This window comes from Hemicordylus capensis, chromosome 1, assembly GCF_027244095.1.
Source record: "Hemicordylus capensis ecotype Gifberg chromosome 1, rHemCap1.1.pri, whole genome shotgun sequence".
NCBI classification, from domain to species: domain Eukaryota; kingdom Metazoa; phylum Chordata; class Lepidosauria; order Squamata; family Cordylidae; genus Hemicordylus; species Hemicordylus capensis.
The window spans coordinates 5,743,558-5,762,222 of NC_069657.1; the positions used below are offsets into that span (position 1 = coordinate 5,743,558).

General features: G+C 47.4%; 1 protein-coding gene across 6 annotated transcripts in view; it reads left to right on the plus strand.

Moving 5' to 3' along the window:
• Positions 1-17,596, plus strand: part of DDHD1 (DDHD domain containing 1) — a 57,519-nt gene extending 39,923 nt beyond the window's left edge. For 2 of the 6 annotated variants that reach the window (XM_053287251.1, XM_053287270.1), the window contains 6 exons: positions 4,958-5,220; positions 7,359-7,434; positions 9,630-9,779; positions 12,662-12,901; positions 14,948-15,139; positions 16,586-17,596. In XM_053287251.1, the coding sequence (XP_053143226.1) occupies positions 4,958-5,220; positions 7,359-7,434; positions 9,630-9,779; positions 12,662-12,901; positions 14,948-15,139; positions 16,586-17,032 (1,368 nt within the window). In that variant the 3' untranslated portion in view covers positions 17,033-17,596. Of the gene's footprint in view, positions 1-4,957; positions 5,221-7,358; positions 7,435-9,629; positions 9,780-12,661; positions 12,915-14,947; positions 15,140-16,585 lie in introns of all 6 variants that reach the window. The other 4 variants (XM_053287285.1, XM_053287290.1, XM_053287261.1 and 1 more) reach the window with 3 other exon arrangements.
• The last annotated feature ends 1,069 nt before the right edge of the window (positions 17,597-18,665 follow it).

Consider the following 18,665-nt stretch of genomic DNA (forward strand, 5'->3'; position numbering starts at 1 on the left):
CAGATGATCTCAATGGGCGGTGTGGTTCGTAGCAAAGAAGATGTTCTCTTAACATCTTCTTAAAGTAGAGGAGAATTAAACAATACAATTTATGGTCTGTGTGGATCACCGGAATAATCTCTTATCTAAGGCTTGAAAATTAAGCATATTTTTTTCTTAAAAACAAAAACAAAATCTAAATGCAGACAAATTGTATATAACCCTGATTCTCTCACAGAATCTTCTGGTAAGAAATTCTGGCCCCTGGCTTTTGCTATTGGGTTTGTTGACCTTAGGCATGCTTATGATATTTTACCATGATGGTTGTTGAAATGTTAGTAAACTGTCCTCTCTATAACTAGGTTAGGTGCCTTGTCCTTTAGTCTTTAGAAGCAATCCCTGACAGCTCATCGACTTGAATTACAGCCTTTTAATCTGGTCTTGGGTTTCTCTCTTGCCTGTGACCTTGATATACACAGTTGTTGACATGTTACTATAAGTGGTGCAAAATACTTCAGGGGTCTGTGTTTTACTGGAGAATCAGATCTTTGCTAATGTAGGCTTGCTCTGCCTGATTGATAGTCTTGTGTAGTTTAAATGGTTGCATACACTATTCCATCCTAACTATTTAATAGCCTGAAGCATTGCAAATTATTTCACTGGCCAAAGTTGAACCAATAAGAAACTTTCTTGTTTTGTATACTCTATAACATAGTGCACACATCCGGCACCATTAATCAGCCACACACCCGGTGGTCTCTTCAGACCCCTGAAATTTCAGCAGTGAACTTGGTGGCTTGGGGCAAGGGATATATCTTGGCCTCGTCCCCCCCATCTGACCTGAACATATACTGCCTTCACATAGAGTAAGACTGCGGGTTTGTCTATGCCAGTGTTGATTACAATTGTGCGTATAAAGTATTACCTTTACCTGTGGGCTATGGCACCTTCCCTCCTCTTAGTCCAGGACTGCACAACTTCGACCCTTCTACTGTTTTTAGACTACAGCTTCCATTATCCACAGCCATGGTGGCCAATAGAGATGATGGGAGCTGTAGTCTAACATCTGTAGAAGGCTCAAAATTGTGTAAGTGTAGTAAAGTACATAACATTTTGGAATGCAATTTGATCTACTAATCAGGATGTTATCTGTCTGTTTTGTGTGAAGAACACACAATTCTAGTCACATGGCTAACATATATAGTCCAGTATTTTTGACATAGTTATGCTTACCAGTCACACAGTGTCATCACTTTGCAATTTTGTTTTCATTTCATTTCATTCATTCAAATTCTATACCGCCCTTCCAAAAATGGCTCAGGGCAGTTTAGACAGAGAAATAACAAATAAATAAGATGGCTCCCTGTCCCCAAAGGGCTCACCATCTAAAAAGAAACACAATTTAGACACCAGCAACAGTCACTGGAGGTCCTGTGCTGGGGGTGGATAGGGCCAGTTACTCTCCCCCTGCTAAATAAAGAGAATCACCACGTTAAAAGGTGCCTCTTTGCCAAGTTAGCAGGGGTTTTGCAGTATTTTTGTTCCAACCTGCAGGGGTTATGCAGTACCTGTGTTCCATCCTGCGTGCAAATAGCAAAATCTGAAAATAAGACTTTGTTTCTTTTTTAATCGTTTTATTTATAAATATAAAAACAGAATTACAAATGTCTAATACCAATTGTATATGTGTGTATAAAAACAGATAATTAAAACAAAGCAAGCACACAGAGGAAGAGAGGAAACAAAAACAGAGAAAAAAACATAAAACATTTTAGCCATACATACATTCTCTCGCTTGCGCTCGCGCGCTCTCTCTCTCTCTATCCAGTAACATACACTATTACTTTAATGAAGTCAATACAATCTGGATCGTGATCTGTTGGCCATCCATAAGTATGGGTTCTGTGCCTGCATGGAACCCTCGCGGGTGGAATGCTATAGCTCCTCGTGGTGCCCGCTTTCCACTTCAAATGCTCAGCATGATCATTATTTAAGGTGACCAGGCACCATTTCTCCCAGTTACTTTTCAACTGCCGTAGCAATAGGGCCTCCTCTCTGTTGCGCCTCGATTTGGATCAGTTCTTTGTTCCCCTAAAATGTAAAATAAAATCCTTATTGTTTTCATGGACTGACTCGAACTGCTGTTTGACAATTGTTCTTCTACAATGGACTGGAGGGCTGAGAGAGAAACCTTTTAAAAGGTGTTTGGAGTGTGAGGCAAGATCTCAAGATCGCCACAACTCCTGCTTGATCTGTTTGGGTGAACGACACAACACATCAGCTTGTAAGATTTGTTTGTCATTTCCCAACCAAATGAGAAAGAATCAGGTGCTCAAACTGTGGACAGCTTTATACGATAACATCCTGAGACCTGCGAGCCGAGATCAAATACCCCTTCGACATTGTTGTCTAAGTCGATGACGATGACGAGGGCTGCAGAAGGAGAGCAGTCTAAACCCTTGGCTTCTGCAACTTTGGCCAACACCTTGTCGGAGCCAATATGTACAGTGAGGGAAATAAGTATTTGATCCCCTGCTGATTTTGTCCGTTTGCCCTCTGACACAGAAATGACCAGGCTATAATTGGAATGGTAGGTTTATTGTAGCTGTGAGAGACAGAATAACAACAAACAAACCCTCAAAAGCCCAGTGCCCAAAAGTCAGCGATGGATTTGCATTGTAGTGAGGGAAATAAGTATTCGATCCCCTATCAACCAGCAAGATTTCAGGCTCCCAGGTGTCTTTTCACTATATGCAGGTAACAAGCTGAGATGAGGAACACCCTCTGTAAGGGAGTGCTCCTAATCCCAGCTTGTTACAGTACCTGTATAAAAGACACCTGTCCATAGAAGCAAGCAATCACTCAGCTTCCAAACTCACCACCATGCCCAAGACCAAAGAGCTGTCGAAGGATGTCAGGGACAAGGTTGTAGACCTGCACAAGGCTGGACTGGGCTACAAGACTATCGCCAAGCAGCTTGGTGAGAAGGTGACTACAGTTGGCACGATAACTCACAAATGGAAGAAACACAAAATAACTGTCAATCTCCCTCGGTCTGGGGCTCCATGCAAGATCTCACCTGGTGGAGTTGCAATGATCATGAGAACGGTGACAAAGCAGCCCAGAATGACACGGGTGGAACTTGTCAATGATCTCAGGGCAGCTGGAACCATAGTCACCAAGAAAACCATTGGTAACACACTACGCCGTGAAGGACTGAAATCTTGCAGTGCCCGCAAGGTCCCCCTGCTCAAGGCAGCACATATACAGGCCCGTCTGCAGTTTGCCAATGCACATCTGAATGATCCAGAGGAGAACTGGGCGAAAGTGTTGTGGTCAGATGAGACCAAAATCGAGCTCTTTGGCATCAACTCAACTCGCCGTGTGTGGAGGAGGAGGAATGCTGCCTATGAGTCCAAGAACACCATCCCCACCGTCAAACATGGAGGTGGACACATTATGCTTTGGGGGTGTTTTTCTGCTAAGGGGACAGGACACCTTCACCGCATCGAAGGGACGATGGACGGGACCATGTACCGTCAGATCTTGGGTGAGCACCTCCTTCCCTCAGCCAGGGCATTGAGAATGGGTCGTGGATGGGTATTCCAGCATGACAATGACCCAAAACACACAGCCAAGGCAACAAAGGAGTGGCTCAAGAAGAAGCACATGAAGGTCCTGGAGTGGCCCAGCCAGTCTCCAGACCTTAATCCCATAGAAAATCTGTGGAGGGAGCTGAAGGTTTGGGTTGCCAAACATCAGCCTCGAAACCTTTCTGACTTGGAGAGGATCTGCAAAGAGGAGTGGGAAAACATCCCTCCTGGGTTGTGTGCAAACCTGGTGGCCAACTACAAGAAACGTCTGACCTCTGTGATTGCCAACAAGGGTTTTGCCACCAAGTACTAAGACATCTTTTGTGAAGGGATCGAATACTTATTTCCCTCACTACAATGCAAATCCATCGCTGACTTTTGGGCACTGGGCTTTTGAGGGTTTGTTTGTTGTTATTCTGTCTCTCACAGCTACAATAAACCTACCATTCCAATTATAGCCTGGTCATTTCTGTGTCAGAGGGCAAACGGGCAAAATCAGCAGGGGATCAAATACTTATTTCCCTCACTGTATGCCTTCGCCACCACCTGAGGTCTCTTCATCTCATCATCACATGTCCAAGAAAAAACGCCACTCCTCAGCTGAGGATTCTTTGGCACCAGCTCGTAAAAGCATAAGAACAAGAATTTGACTTTGGATAAGACACCATCTCCATCAGAGCTAGAGAGTGTGCCTTCTCACCCAAAGCTCACGAAGTCCTTGATATCATCCATAACCCTGAAAACACTGGGGGATGGATTTTCTGCAGATAAGGTCATAGCATTGATGCTGAGACACATTGACGTTGAATGTCCCTCCTCATATTGGGACTCAACATATAGAAACTATTTCACCTGTTATGACACTGATTCACTCTCTAGTGCCGTCAACACCATTGGATTGACATCAAGAGGCTAAAATCTGAGAACTGTAAAAATTAAAACTACCAGATATAAGCTGCAGATAAAACACTAAAAAAGCCTCTTTGAAATTTTTTTTTTTTTTTTTTTAATTTAAACACAGAGCAGGAGGGAACTTGGCAAAGCTCTTTGGGGAGGGCATTCCAAAGCCGAGGGGCCACAACCGAAAAGGTCTTGTCTCTAGTCCCTGCCAACCAGATCTCCATTAGTGGCCCTGTTTGTGTCATAACTGAGTATTACCTAGAAGAGTCTTGTTTTTATGTTCTTAATAATAAAAGGCAGTTTGAAAAATAAGTTTTTTTCATTGAAGGTCTCTGATCAGAACTGGCTGCTTTCAGGGAATCCACATGGATGCAGCCATTGTCTACAAAGGTTGAAACTAAGGATATGCAGAAGCTAAATAAGCTGCAATATTCTGAATATAAGAAATGTACTTTCTTTTTCTCCCTCTCCTCCCCCTCCCCCAGCTAGTAAAAGGCCTTCAACAGGAACTGAATCGTTTGTACACGCTTTTCTGTTCTCGGAATCCAGAATTCAAAGAGAAGGGCGGGAAAGTATCAATTGTGTCACATTCCTTAGGATGTGTAATTACATACGACATCATGACTGGGTGGAATCCAGTCAGACTCTATGAACAGTTACTTGAGAAGGAGTATGAGGACCTGGAGGACACCTGGATGACCTACGAGGAGCAGCATTTGCTAGAAGAATTTTACTTAACCAAACAGAGGTAAAGGACTTTCTTTTCCACTATTGGTGAGAAGTTGGAAATGACTGGTAACATCCAAGCTACTTCCACTGACAGTAATGGAACTTTAATCAGTCCTGACAAATTTGTCTCACTGGTTTCAGTGGTGCTTAGTCATGACTGACTAGGCTGGATGCTGCCCACTGAGTGGATCCAGGCTGTTTCCTAACACCTGGTGATTGTGGGATTGCTTCAGCCCACATCCAGCCACATTGGCATAGGGTCTGCGAACAGGATCTCCTACTCAAAGCAACCACTGAAAGAAGGGTGTCCTCACATTGGCTCTGCTCTGCACCATCCCTGGTTGTAATCCATCCCTCCTGGCCCTACAGAGCAGAAACATATAGAGATTGAAAGTGGGGCTTAGGAACATAAGAAACTGCCATAAGATACTGAGATAGGAACATAAGATACTGAGTCAGACCATGGGTCTATCTAGCTCAGTATTGTCTTCACAGACTGGCAGCAGCTTCTCCAAGGTTGCAGGCAGGAATCTCTCTCAGCCCTCTCTTGGAGGTGCTGTCAGGGAGGGAACTTGGAACCTAGATGCTCTTCCCAGAGCGGCTCCATCCCCTGCAGGGAATCTCTTACAGTGCTGCTCACACTCCTAGTCTCCCTTTCATATGCAACCAGGGCAGACCCTGCTTAGCTATGGGGACAAGTCATGCTTGCTACCACAAGACCAGAGGAAGTTGCTGATGCAGGTCCTGATTTGCATGTGCAGGTCTGCTGCTGCTCTGGGACTTCCCTCCTGTTCCCCAGAGAGAGTGAAAGTATTGTGTGACTCATTGCGTCAGTCTTCATCTTAGTCCATCTCCAGAAATAGTTTTTGTAAACTATACCAGAGCTCTTAACAGGTGAACCCCATTATCTGTGGGGTTTCTGTTCTCCACTACAACCATGGATAATGGCAGCACAGATAGCAGGGCAGTGGGAATGGGGGATTAGGTTCCTGGAGGTGGGAAAATGTGCACACACAAAAAAGGTGGGGAAATGTGAAATAAAGTGCCCTATCATGCTCTGCATGGCGCAGCGGGGAAGTGACTTGCCAAGAGAGCAAGAGGTTGCCAGTTTGAATCCCTGCTGGTATGTTTCCCACACTATGGGAAACACCTATATCAGGCAGCAGTGATATAGGAAGATGCTGAAAGGCATCATCTCATACTGTGCATGGGGAAGGCAATGGAAAACCCCTCCTGTATTCTACCAAAGACAACCACAGGGCTCTGTGGGCTCCAGGAGTCAACACCGACTCGACAGCACAACATTACTGTGCTCTGCAGGTCCCCAGCTATCTAGGAATGCCCCACCCCCAGTCCCAAATTCTCAATTTTTTCACAGAAATCAGGGGGCAAGGTGTGTGTGTGCTTTTTTAAAAAAAACCAAATGAGCCACAAAATGGCTCCTCTTCACCAAGTGGCAGCCAGAAGTGACCTCTGAGGTCATTTCCAGACCCCCGGACACTGCACATACATGGAACTTGACCCTTTGTGTTCCATGTATGCCGAGGTCGGGTGCTTATGTTAGGACCACAGATACACAGAACCGCAAACAGCATGGTCCACCTGTATAATATATTTTGAAGAGTTTGAATGTTTCTAGGTTTGTTTGTGCAAAATAAAGTCCTTTATTTGCTATTACCTGCAGATACCAACTTTTGCAGAAACAATCCTGCCACTTACATTAACAGAATGCACTCCCTTTTTACACCAGAATATGCTGGGCGAAATGTTTAAATAATATTGAATTACTTTTAATTGAAACAGAACCCAGGAGTTCTAAGGAGCTATTGACCAGCTACGCCAGCAGCCTCTTCCTGGTACCTTTAATTGGCTGGAAAGTCAAGACTGTTATGATTAGAGTTCATTAAAAATATTTGCTAGCAAAATTAAGAATAAGTCCTCTATTCAAAATTTTAGTACAAACAAAAATTGTACTGTTAAATCACAAGACAATCCATATTATTTGCAGAAAGAAAATGAAAGCTTTGCTTGATAGGAGGAAGTTTTTCCAGTGCTCATATTTGTTCTTCATTCCTGTAAGGCTTTGCCCAGTCAATGACAAGTCTCACCTGCTAGCTTCTGATAAAAAAAATTCATATCACTGTGTGTTTTTCTTAGATTGAGGAAGATAGAAGAGAGATTGCATGAATTGAAGACATCCACCATATCCAAACTACCTGCCTTAAAATTCAAGGTAGGGAAGAGCAAGAAATGTATCCTTACAGTGATGGCCGTACAGCAAGAAAGAGGCTTCATCTCCTTTCCTTACTTCCACCACTGAAGTTAGCTAGGGAAGCATCCCCCTGCTAAATTCACCAACATCATTCCCCATACAGGATTAAATTAAGAAGCAGCCCTGCTCAGAGAGCAAAAAGCAAAGCAAGTCTATTACACGTTGTAAAGAAATGGAGGACAAGGGACCCTGGTCCTGAGCCAAGCTAGCTAGACATGGATAGGTGCTTCCTGCAGCTCTGCTGTTAGCTGCACTGAAGAGTTGGTCTCCATCAGTACCCAGTGGAAGAGATCTTGAAGTAGCAGGGGCCATGAGTGCTGCTTTTGCCTCCAGCTCCTTTTTGGTATGCTGCATTCAAGGGAGAGAGACCCAAAGGCAGCACTGAGAATGTGCCAGAGGAGGTCATGGGAAAACAGCCAGAGAGCAAAGCAGCACTAGCTAGCATGAGCTAGTTCTCCTCAACAGGCTTTCTTCATTCTCCTCTCTCTCGCATCCCAGCCTAAAGCTCTAGAATCACTCTAAAACTTCAGTAAAAGCCGCATCAAAACGAACAGTATGAATTTAGCAGGAAGCCGTGGTCTGTTTGATGAAACATCAGTCAATTAATGCATATGAAGACGAGCTTCATTGGACTGTCTTGAGCTAACCTCTTTTGGTACTGAGCAGAGTTTGGATCTAAGAGAGCCCATTCCATTTGACTGTGTCAAAGAATAGTGAGCAACATGTACTAATTTAGCAGAAAGGGTATTAGAATTGTAATGTTACGTTAAAATAATTGCCTAGTTCAGACAGACTTGATAAATTTATTATAATGTCGTGGAGAACGTGGATAGAGAGAAATTCTTCTCCCTCTCCCATAACACTAGAACCAGGGGTCATCCCATGAAATTAAATGCCAGGAAATTTAGGAGCAGCAAAAGGAGGTACTTTTTCACACAACGCATAATCCACTTGTGGAATTCTCTGCCACAAGATGTGGTGACAGCCAACAACCTGGGTGGCTTGAAGAGGGGTTTGGATAACTTCATGGAGGAGAGGTCTATCAATGGCTACTAGTCGGAGGGCTATAGGCCACCTCCAGCCTCAAAGGCAGGATGCCTCTGAGTACCAGTTGCAGGAGAGTAACAGCAGGAGAGAGGGCATGCCACCAACTCCTGCCTGTGGCTTCTAGCGGCATCTGGTGGGCCACTGTGCGAAACAGGATGCTGGACTAGATGGGCCTCCTTGGGCCCGATCCAGCTGCAGGGCTGTTCTTATGTTCTGAAGATTTAAAAGGGCTGACTTGGAGGAAATAAGGCCTCTGCCCTTAAGGTTCTGGCAGTGCCAAAGGGACTTCTACTGCCAGGCCTGCTGCTGCAAGCAGTGATACGCCCGCCAGAGGCAGGCAGCTGTTCTTCCTTGTGCACCCGCATGTGCACTGTCTCCTCCAGCAGCTAACTTTCATTTATTTACTTACTTATCATATTTTTATACCGCCTGGTATGTACATCTCTAGGCGGTGATTTTTTGCGCTTTGTCTGCTCCCGAAATGGAGAAGACAACACTTGGCTAGACAGACCAGCCAGTGATGCTTTATGCTGGCTGGAGAACCTCGCTGAAGGGAGAAGATAGGCGACCTTCGGTGCATGGCTTCCGGCCCAGCAGGGGGTCCAGGGCCTGGGGGCATGGCCAGTGACATGCGGGTGGGGTGGGGGGGCAGGGTGGGGCTAGAGAGGCAGGGGTGCCAGCTTCACTTTGAGTGGCCCCCCCTTCCAGAGACTCCCCTGAAGACTTGGCACGCTATTTCTGAAATGTTGCTGAACCCGCTTTAAATAATGGAGTCATTTAAACTTCTCATCTAGTCCTATCCGAGCTGATCTTGGGATTGGGAACATCCTGCAGAGTCCGCTTTGCCTATTAAGGGGCATCTCTCTTAGGTGAAATTTCTTTAGGCATTGTTGGCAATTCTGAGCTATATTTGCAATCTGCGTCAATTAGCCATGTCAGTTTCCTGTGGCTATCAAGTGAAAAGTTGACTCATTACACTGGGGCTGTCCTCAAATTGTAATGCATCTTAAGGCAGTGAGATCACATCCTCCCGCCCACCCAAGCCCCAGTATGTGCTAGGAAGCTGCCTTTTTCTCTGCCTGCTAATATCCAATGAAATGTCTCCTTAGGTTGAGAATTTCTTCTGTATGGGATCTCCATTAGCAGTGTTTTTGGCCTTGCGTGGCATCCGTCCAGGAAACAGTGGAAGTCAAGATCACATTCTGCCCAGAACTATTTGTAACCGGTTGCTAAACATTTTTCATCCAACAGATCCAGTGGTGAGTGTTAGTGCAGTAACAAGCTTTCACCTTGAGAGCAGAGGCGGCCCTACCATGAGGCAAAGTCAGGTGGCCCCCTCAGGCGATGGATTTGGGGCGCCATTAAGTGCAGCAAGAGAGTGGAAGGTGGATCAGACCCACAGGGCACCATCCATCAGAAAGGTGGTCTGCACAAGGCTCTTCTAAATGAGGGGAGCTGTGCAGGAGAACTTCCTGATGGGTTGTGTCCTGTGTTGCCCAAGTGGGAGAAGGGTCCATTTTGATTTCCCACCTCTGGCACCAAAATGTCTTGGGCCAGCCCTGCTCACGAGTATGTCTCAATAACCTCTACGGCAGAACCATAAAAGTGAGCATGTCAGAAGGGTCATAGGTCATCAGAGGTGTCCACTTGGATGTAAGCATGTGTCCTTGGGGGGGTAAAGACGTCTGTCAACCTCTTACATATCAAACAGCTACACACCCCACACAGGCTGCTCCATCCACTCTCACTGCAAGAGTAGATTGCCTAGCTAAAGGAACCTAAGCCCACTTTGGGGTGAGGCCAAGCACCCCCGTATTCTGGTTTCCACAAACACTACCCCTGTGGCGTTAGAGGGCCGCCTGGATTTCTTTCCTTTAACTTGCCTCGCAGTGTAATCTACGCAGAATGACTTTGCTCAGGCAACAGTGGGCCTCACCTAAAGGTTTGCTGCGTCTGCCTCAGCCGCAGGGCGGGCCTGGCTTCCTGCGGCTGACAAACCCACAGACCAGTGATGGAGGGGCTGGCTCCGTGGCCGGTCTTGCTCTCCCCGCACCCTTCAGGCAGTCCTGCTCTTCTTTTTAAACATGTCCCATGCAAGTGCAAAGCCACTCGGGTGGAGGGGAGGGAGGCTGCCAACAAACCAGCACTGGGCTGTCGGGGCTCAGGCTTTCCTCCGCAGCAGCCAGCTTCTGCTTGACGTGGACAGAGCTGTGGCTTCTCAGAGTTCCAGCCTGCAAGGGAAGGGGGATGCTTGGGCCGGATGTGGCAAGAGCCCTTCCCAGGGCCACAAGTTGCCCCCTCCCCCTCCCCACTGGCCACAGCCCTGGGTGGGAGCCCAGGATGACCCCAGCCCCTCCCCCCACCAGCCTCAGGCTGCAGCTGCCTGCTTGCACGATGTGCCCGAGGCAGCCCAGAGAGCAGACAGGTTTGTTGCCAGAGGAAAGAGAGAGCCACAGCTAGCTGGGGGCAGCGGGGGCGGAGAGGCCAGCTACCCCTGGCGGAAGCACACTGCACCCAGCCTTGGGCGTGCTGGGCACCTGCGTCAGGGAGGCATCGGGGGGACCAGTACTGGCCCGGCCCGGCCCAGGGAAACTGGCTTAGAATGCTCAGCATTTCAGAGTTTGAGTTGCAACACGTGGGGGGCGGGGGGGGGGGAGGTGATGCCCACAGAGGAGCCATGCTGCCTGCCCTTGCTGCCCCCTAGCATACACGCTGCCTGCGGGCAGTGACTACCCTGCAGATGTCAGGGTGTCCTCATGCTTGGCCTTCTTCCATCACCTTGCTTTTGCTTTCTTTTTACCCTCATTGTGCATCAATCGGTTTTTAAAAGTGGTGAAATGTTCAAGAGCTCGAGCTTTCCATTGCCAGGTCGTGTGTGTGTGTGTGTGTGTGTGTTGAAAAATCCTCTCTCAAATACAGTTCGAAGACATTTACAGTGTGAACCAGCAGCATGTAGCAGCTGACATCTCTGAATCAGCAGGCTTTCCGTTTTACCATCATTCTAGGATGGGGTGAAATGTGAAAAACCTGTCTGTCCAGAAACATTCTTTTGGGTCAGTTTCCATGTCTTTAATGCTCTAGTGACAACTCTGACACCAGCAGGACGTGATCTCTGACACTGCCAATGTTCTGTGGCCTTGGGCAAAGGGGCAGAGTAGTGAAGTCACTCCTTTCTGAACACTCTTTGAAGGCATTTATAATATAAACAAAATGTTATAATCCTCTTCCTTAGGGCATTCATTGTTCATAATAAGTTTAATTGTTCTTCTAACCCTGACGGTTGACTGTAATGAATTGAATTGTTCTTTTTGTGTCATGGCCACTTTCAGAGGTAACAGCATGCCACATTTTGGCATAATGTACCCGAGCAGCCAAAAGTCTCTGGCTCATATACTCCCTTCTTCTTCTCCCCCACCTATCTCCATTTATGTATCACAATAACATAACTGATACATGAGTTCTCAGTAAACCCATAGTTTGCTGCTGCAGTGTGTGTGTGTGCGTGTACACACACACACAAAACTTTCCAGCATACGTTTCCATAGCGGTTTAAGCAGAAAGATATAAATAAGTAAGACAGCTCCCTGTCCCCAAAGGGCACACAATCTAAAAAGAAACATAAAGTAGACACCAGCAGCAGCCCCTGGTGGGATGTTGTGCTGGGGCTGGGCAGGGTCAGTTGCTCTCCCCCTGCTAAATGGAAGAGAACCACCACTTTAAAAGGTGCCTCTTTGCCCAGTTAGCAGGAGCGGAATGTGCTGTTTGTAAAGCTTGCTGTTGCATCCAAATGCATCCCAAACTGCCTTGTATGTAGTTCGCCTACAAGTTGGGATCCCAAATCCCAAGTTTGGTCCTGGTTTGCCAAGGACTGTTTAGCTCAGGGGTTCTCAAACATGGGTCCCCAGATTCTGCTGGAGTGCAGCTCCCATCATCCTTGGCCACAATGGCTCCTGAGGATGATGGGAGTTGTAGTCCAGCAACGTCTGGGGACATGCATTTGAGAACCCCTGGCTGAGGTAACGGAAGAGTTAATGTTTGAGTTTTGGAAGAGGGAGGCAAACGCTGTCTGGAAGACTGGATGGCCACAGAGAAGTGAACTGTTGTCTGTCACTCAAGATGTTCTTGGTCTCTTTGCTTGCAGGCCTATAGACTAGAGCCTTTAATTCTGAAGCATTATAGCAACATTTCCCCTGTCCAGATCCACTGGTATAACACCACGAACCCTCTACCTTACGAGCACATGAAGCTAAGTTTCCTCAACCCAACAAAAGAACCTACCTCAGCCTCAGAGAGCGAACCTCTCCCCACACTTCCCAGCCCGACGACATCGCCTGTCATGACCCGGCGGCACTATGGGGAGTCGATAACCAATATAGGCAAAGCAAGTATAATGGGTAACTATTTCCCAAACCTTGACTCTCTCTCTCTCTCTCTGTGCGTGTACCTCTCAGGGCTCAGTGGAAGACAACCTTCACTCAGCCAGGAGCTCACCTTGGACGGGAGTGGCGCTCTTAGGGGTAAAACGGAGGTCCTGGCTAGAGAACTGTGCCCAGCACCCTGAGCTCCTTGGGGAAAGGGCAGAGTGCAGAAGCCACGCAGCTCAGTCCAGCTTCTCCTGTGCGTCCTGCTTGCCTTCGCCCAAGCATTCTCCCTTTAATCCGGGGCTACGCAACGTCCGCCCTCCTGCTGTGTTTGGACTACAGCTCCCATAATCCCCAGCCACAGTGGCCAACTATTAGGGATGGTGGGAGTTGTCGGCCCTGCTCTAATCTCAAAAGAGTAGAGGAAATGCAAACAGGGCGCATCGGAGAAGACACAGGTTTAACTGCTCCTTTGAAACCATCACAGGAGCACTCCCATGGCCGGTGCTTCGGGGAACACTCAGCTGTTCAATTAACACTGGCCAATCAGCACTGATGCTAATGCGTAACATCGAAACGTTTGTTGTATTTTTAACATCTGATTTATTTTATTTTATTTTACTTACCTGCACATGAATTGCTGTGGATTCCTTAACTGGAAGGGGGGAAGGTGTTTTTCCTAGGGGCAAGAGGTTGTGGCTTAACTGCTGGCGAAAACACCCTGTGAAAAGACATTTGAATCCCCCACAACACATGAGTCCTCCACATGGCTATTTGCTTCCAAGGTAGCACTTTTGTGGAAATTGTGGCTTCAGTGGGGTGTCTTCCAGTGGAAAATTGGCATGGGGGTGGAAGAGTGAACTGCCCCTAGTCCCAGCCAGAGACGCACCTCCACACAGCTGTGTTTAGAGAGGCACTTCTGGTGGGAACTGTCCTCTCACCGGTGCTCCTCACTCTTTTGTGTGCATGTCTGGGTTGGCCCTTAGAAATTGCCGGATCAAATCCCAGCTCGTATGTTTCCCAGACCACCTTAAGTGGCGCAGCAGGGAAATGACTGACTGACAAGCAGAAGGTCTTCGGTTCGGTTCAAATCCCCAGTGGTATGTGTCCCAGATTATGGGAAACACCTCTATTGGGCAGCAACGATATAGGAAGATGTGGAAAGGCATCATCTCGTACTGCGAGGGAGATGGCCATGGGAAACCCCTCCTGGATTCTACCCAAGACAACCACAGGCCTCTGTGGGCGCCAGGAGTTGAAATCTACTTGGCGGCACACTTAGAGTAGTAGTAGCCAACCCTACACAGAGCATCTGTGCACACTTTGGGGCCAGCTGTTTCCCCCTCCCTCTTCCTCCTGCGCCGGTCTCTCCTCTCTTCCCCTTCCCTCCGGCCCGCGCGCTCCAGCCCTCCTCCCCTCCTCTTCCTCCCCACACACAGAGCTGCGGCGGGCGGGCGGGCGGCCGGCCAAGAAGGGCCCCGCCGCCGCTGTTTTTTCTCCCTCCCATTTGCCTGCCGCCACCTTTCTCTCCCGCTGCCCACCGCCGCCTTTCTCCCCCCCCCCCCCCCACCGGCCGGCCACCGCCACACTTTCTTCCCCCTCTCCTCCTCAGTCCTCACTTCGGAACTCTCGCAGCGTGAGCACGCATGTCCCATGAGAATTAAATATATAGATTAGGAGTGTTTTGATGTCTGTCACCTGTGGGTGGAATTCTATCCACAAGGTGGCAGTAGAGTCCAAAGAAACATCCTCCTTTCAGTTGATTTCCGAAAGAGAGGGTTTCCAGACAGTCATGCTCTTTCAGACAATGCAACAGGCAGCCCAGGCTCCTGTAGGAAGAGTGAAAATGTTGGGCTGGGCATGAGAGATAAGGACATGCATCTGCCCACTGAATCTACCCGTGGGAGCAGCAGGGAAGCACAGGGCATCCTGAAGTCAGACCATGGGTAAATGCTGCAAGTTGCAGGATGTGGGGAAGAACTTAGCCGACTGCTTCTGTTTTTAACAGCAGCTATGTGTTCAGTGTGGAATTGCAAGTCATTTTATGTTATGTCCATCCAACACAGGAGCTGCTAGCATTGGAAAAGGCCTGGGAGGGATACTCTTCTCAAGATTTGGACGTTCCAGTGTTCCCAGTGCACAGGCGCTTGAATCGGGCAAAGAAGGCTCAGAAGGAGAAGAGAAGAAGACCTCAAGTCAGGCAACCATTGGGACTCAGACCTTCCCACACAGCAGCTCCGGCTTCCTTGACCCAACGTGTAAGTGAGCGGCTTGAACGCCAGAGATCAAGCCTTGGTTTCAATGGTCTCCCTCTCTCTAAGGGAAATGTTTGTCCCATCAAAGTGGAGATATTAGGGGTGTCTTTTAGTAATAAATGGCCTCTTTGGGCTCTTGGATTATGCCTTTGTGCCTCCCTAAGTAAGTCGAAGAGAGGAGACCTGGTTGCCCCTTCAAGTTCTGCGTGGTCTCAACTGGATCTGCGCCTTTACAGAGCAACCTTGAACATTTCCAGAGCTTCAGCCAGGAAGTGCTCACCCCTCCCTCCCAAAGAGCTGGTACTCCTCACCTAAAGGGGCAGGCTAAAGGCCTCTCCACTCCACTTTCTCTTCTAACTGCCACAATGAGCAGCAGCTTTGGAAACCGCTCTGCAGTGCTCTTGCAGCAGCCATCATCAGAAGAGCTTCCTTTTCCTTTCTCCTGGTTATAGCCCCTGGTGGTGCAGTGGTAAAACTGCTGCCCTGTAACCAGAAGGTTGCAAGTTCAATCCTGACCAGGGGCTCAAGGTTGACTCAGCCTTCCATCCTTCCGAGGTCGGTAAAATGAGTACCCAGAATGTTGGGGGGCAATATGCTAAAATCATTGTAAACCGCTTAGAGAGCTCCGGCTATAGAGCGGTATATAAATGTAAGTGCTATTGCTATTGCTATTGCTATATATCCCTTCTGGGCTAATTGTTCTTTTTTCCTGTTTCAGCAAGCTAGGTGGTAAATACTGGTCCTGTGGTTTCCCCCTGCCCCAGGGTAGCCTCTGCTTTGGTGTAGGGAACATGTCTATGGCTCAGTGCCTTTGTTGTGTGTTGTGCAGCACTCAGCTGTCCTTTGGACAGATATGGCTCCTGCCTCCTTTACCTCTGAGAAGCTCACAAGGTTAGACATGTGCAGACACTGCCAAAGGTTTACGAAGAAGCATGCTGGGACAGGAGTGTGCATTTACCAGCCTCCATGTGGACCTTAGATGCTTTGGGTGTTCACCTTGGACTCCTGGATTCTCCTCCGTGTGGCGGGGTTCTGCCAAAGAGCACAATAAGCAACTCTTGAAACAAATCACCTTGTCTACATCCTCCTGTGAAAGTAAGAAGTGACACAGGGGCTGATCTTTAGGGGCTGATCTTTCCGGTCAAGGTACTAAAGTGCTGAAGCCAGACTTGAGTCTTCAAACGAGGACTTCAGCAAACTCACCTTGACCCATGTTGCTGCCTCGAAGGATGAGTGCCAGTTCCCTGGCTAAAGCTCTAGGAGCTTTCAAGGTTGCTCTCTGCAGGTGGCCCCTCGGACATCAGTTACAGGGAAGGGACCTGTCTTTTTTAGGCCTTCCAGGAAGCCTTACATAGGTAACGGCCACTGCAAGTGAAAGGGTGGCTGCAAGTTGCTTTTGGGGAATGATTTACTGTAGTAATTCCTCCTGGTGTTTGTTTTTCTGCCTAGTGGAGCTGGAGCACAGGATCGACTTTGAGCTCAGGGAAGGCCTGGTGGAGAGCAGGTACTGGTCTGCTGTCACCTCACACACAGCGTACTGGTCCTCAATGGACATTGCTCTCTTCCTTCTCACCTTCATGTACAAGCAGGACCATGAGGACGACGGCATCAAATCACATCTGGAGCCTGTTTGATTTTAGTTTTGGGGGGGGGGAGGCGGGGGGAAAGTGGACAAAAGTGTCCGGACGTGGCATCTGTGTTAAAGGCATGGAGGTTTCAGGTTTACATGCATGTCTGGATTCCTTCTCTCCAAGATTCTCTGTCCTTAACAGCACCTTTCCCGTTTTTGAACCATCCGGTCTGCTAATTAAGACCACCTTGAAAGGCTGCTCTCAGTTCCCGTTGTTTCAACTGTGCAAACAAGCCAACAGTGGCGTTTCCACATCCATGCTATAAGGTGACATCTTTTCCGATTAGCATAACTGCTGTTCAACAGAGTTCACTTTTTGTTTAAGTGCAAAGATTTGTTGGCTAAAATGAAATTCATTTCCATTTAAGAGGAATGCCTGCAAACCTAAAACAGCCATGTTCTGTGTCCTTTGTATTGGTAAATGAGAAGCCAGCAGCGGTCTCATGGTCTAGACCTGGAATCTGTCGGTCCCACTTCCACTTAAAATTCCTCCAGAATGACTGGCTCAAAGGGTGTGCTAACACAACTCATTCAGAAACTAATACTGGCAAGCAGGCATGAGGCAAATGTTTTAAAATGCTGTAATTATTATTTATTATTACCTCCAACTGTTTTGTTTTATTCCACTGTGTAAAAAGCATTACTTTTCTACAAATTAATTTCTCTTTTTTGGGTTTTTTTGGACATAATTTAAAGAACCACATTTATTTTCTACAGTGTTAACTTTATTCCTCAAATGGCATATCTTTGTACTATTCAAATGAGCTATGGACACTGTGGCACACTTTTCAGTATTTTTTCATTAAAAAATAAATCTTTGTGGTATCACACACGACACTGTCAAAATGTCCTTTTCCAAGGTACGTAATGCCTCATGTTAGAATCAGGCACTTGCTTTGGTTCTCATATGGCATTCACTTGGGAACACAAAGCATATTTCATTTTCTTAAATAGGTATGTGCGAATCGATTCAGGTACAAATCTGTTTGTACCCGAATCTAGCTGATTCCGGCGATTTGGAGACAGAACACATCAACCCTGTGGTCCATTGGCTAGATTCAGGTCCAAATCAAATCATGCCAGATTTGATTTGAATCTATTCGAGATTCGGATTCCTCCTATCCATTTTCTCAGATTCCCAGCTTTCTTTCTTTTCTTTTTAAAGCTAAGCTTGTAGAAGTGGAGTTATGGAGCAAAATGTGTGGTCACTGTTTTTCAAGTGTTTGGATTCTTTGGTGTATGATATCTTTCCCTCAATGAATCCCTATGAGGATTCATTACCCACCTTCATTTCTTCTATTCATTTTTACTGTTGTTGGATGGTGCCAATTGTCAACTACCACGTGCCAACTACACCCACCTCCCACCCACAAGGCAGTGGGGTACTATGTGGGGAAACATACAGTGGGGAAACCTGAAGGTTTCAAGAGGGTATTAGCTCAGGAAAACCCAACTCTTGGAGGTGGGGAGATGATTTTGCTAGAGTTGGGTCAATCTGAAGTCTAAATGAAGCCAACCTCTATCCCTGAACTATTAGAATGCTGCCATTTCTGCATAGTTGAAATGCAAGGATGGGTTTGCATGTACAAGGTAGGACTGAAGGTAGCAGAATTGCTACTGCTCGGACAAGCACTGGGGGCCCCGGACTTCTTGCCTGCCTTCCTGCCTGCCCCCCGCCCCTTCCAGCAGGAAATAGTGCGGAGGGAGCACACTCTGATTTGAAACTAAGGATTCCAGCCCAGCAAGCGTGCCCCATCACTGCCTCATCCGTCACTAAGCCTCCATTCTCCCTGCTCTACAAGGGGGGGGGGGAAGCTGCAGACGCCTTCTCCCCATTTCCTCTACCGCTCTCTGTCCCTCCCCTTTCTCTGTTGTGTGGGGCCTTGGGCCTTATGTGTA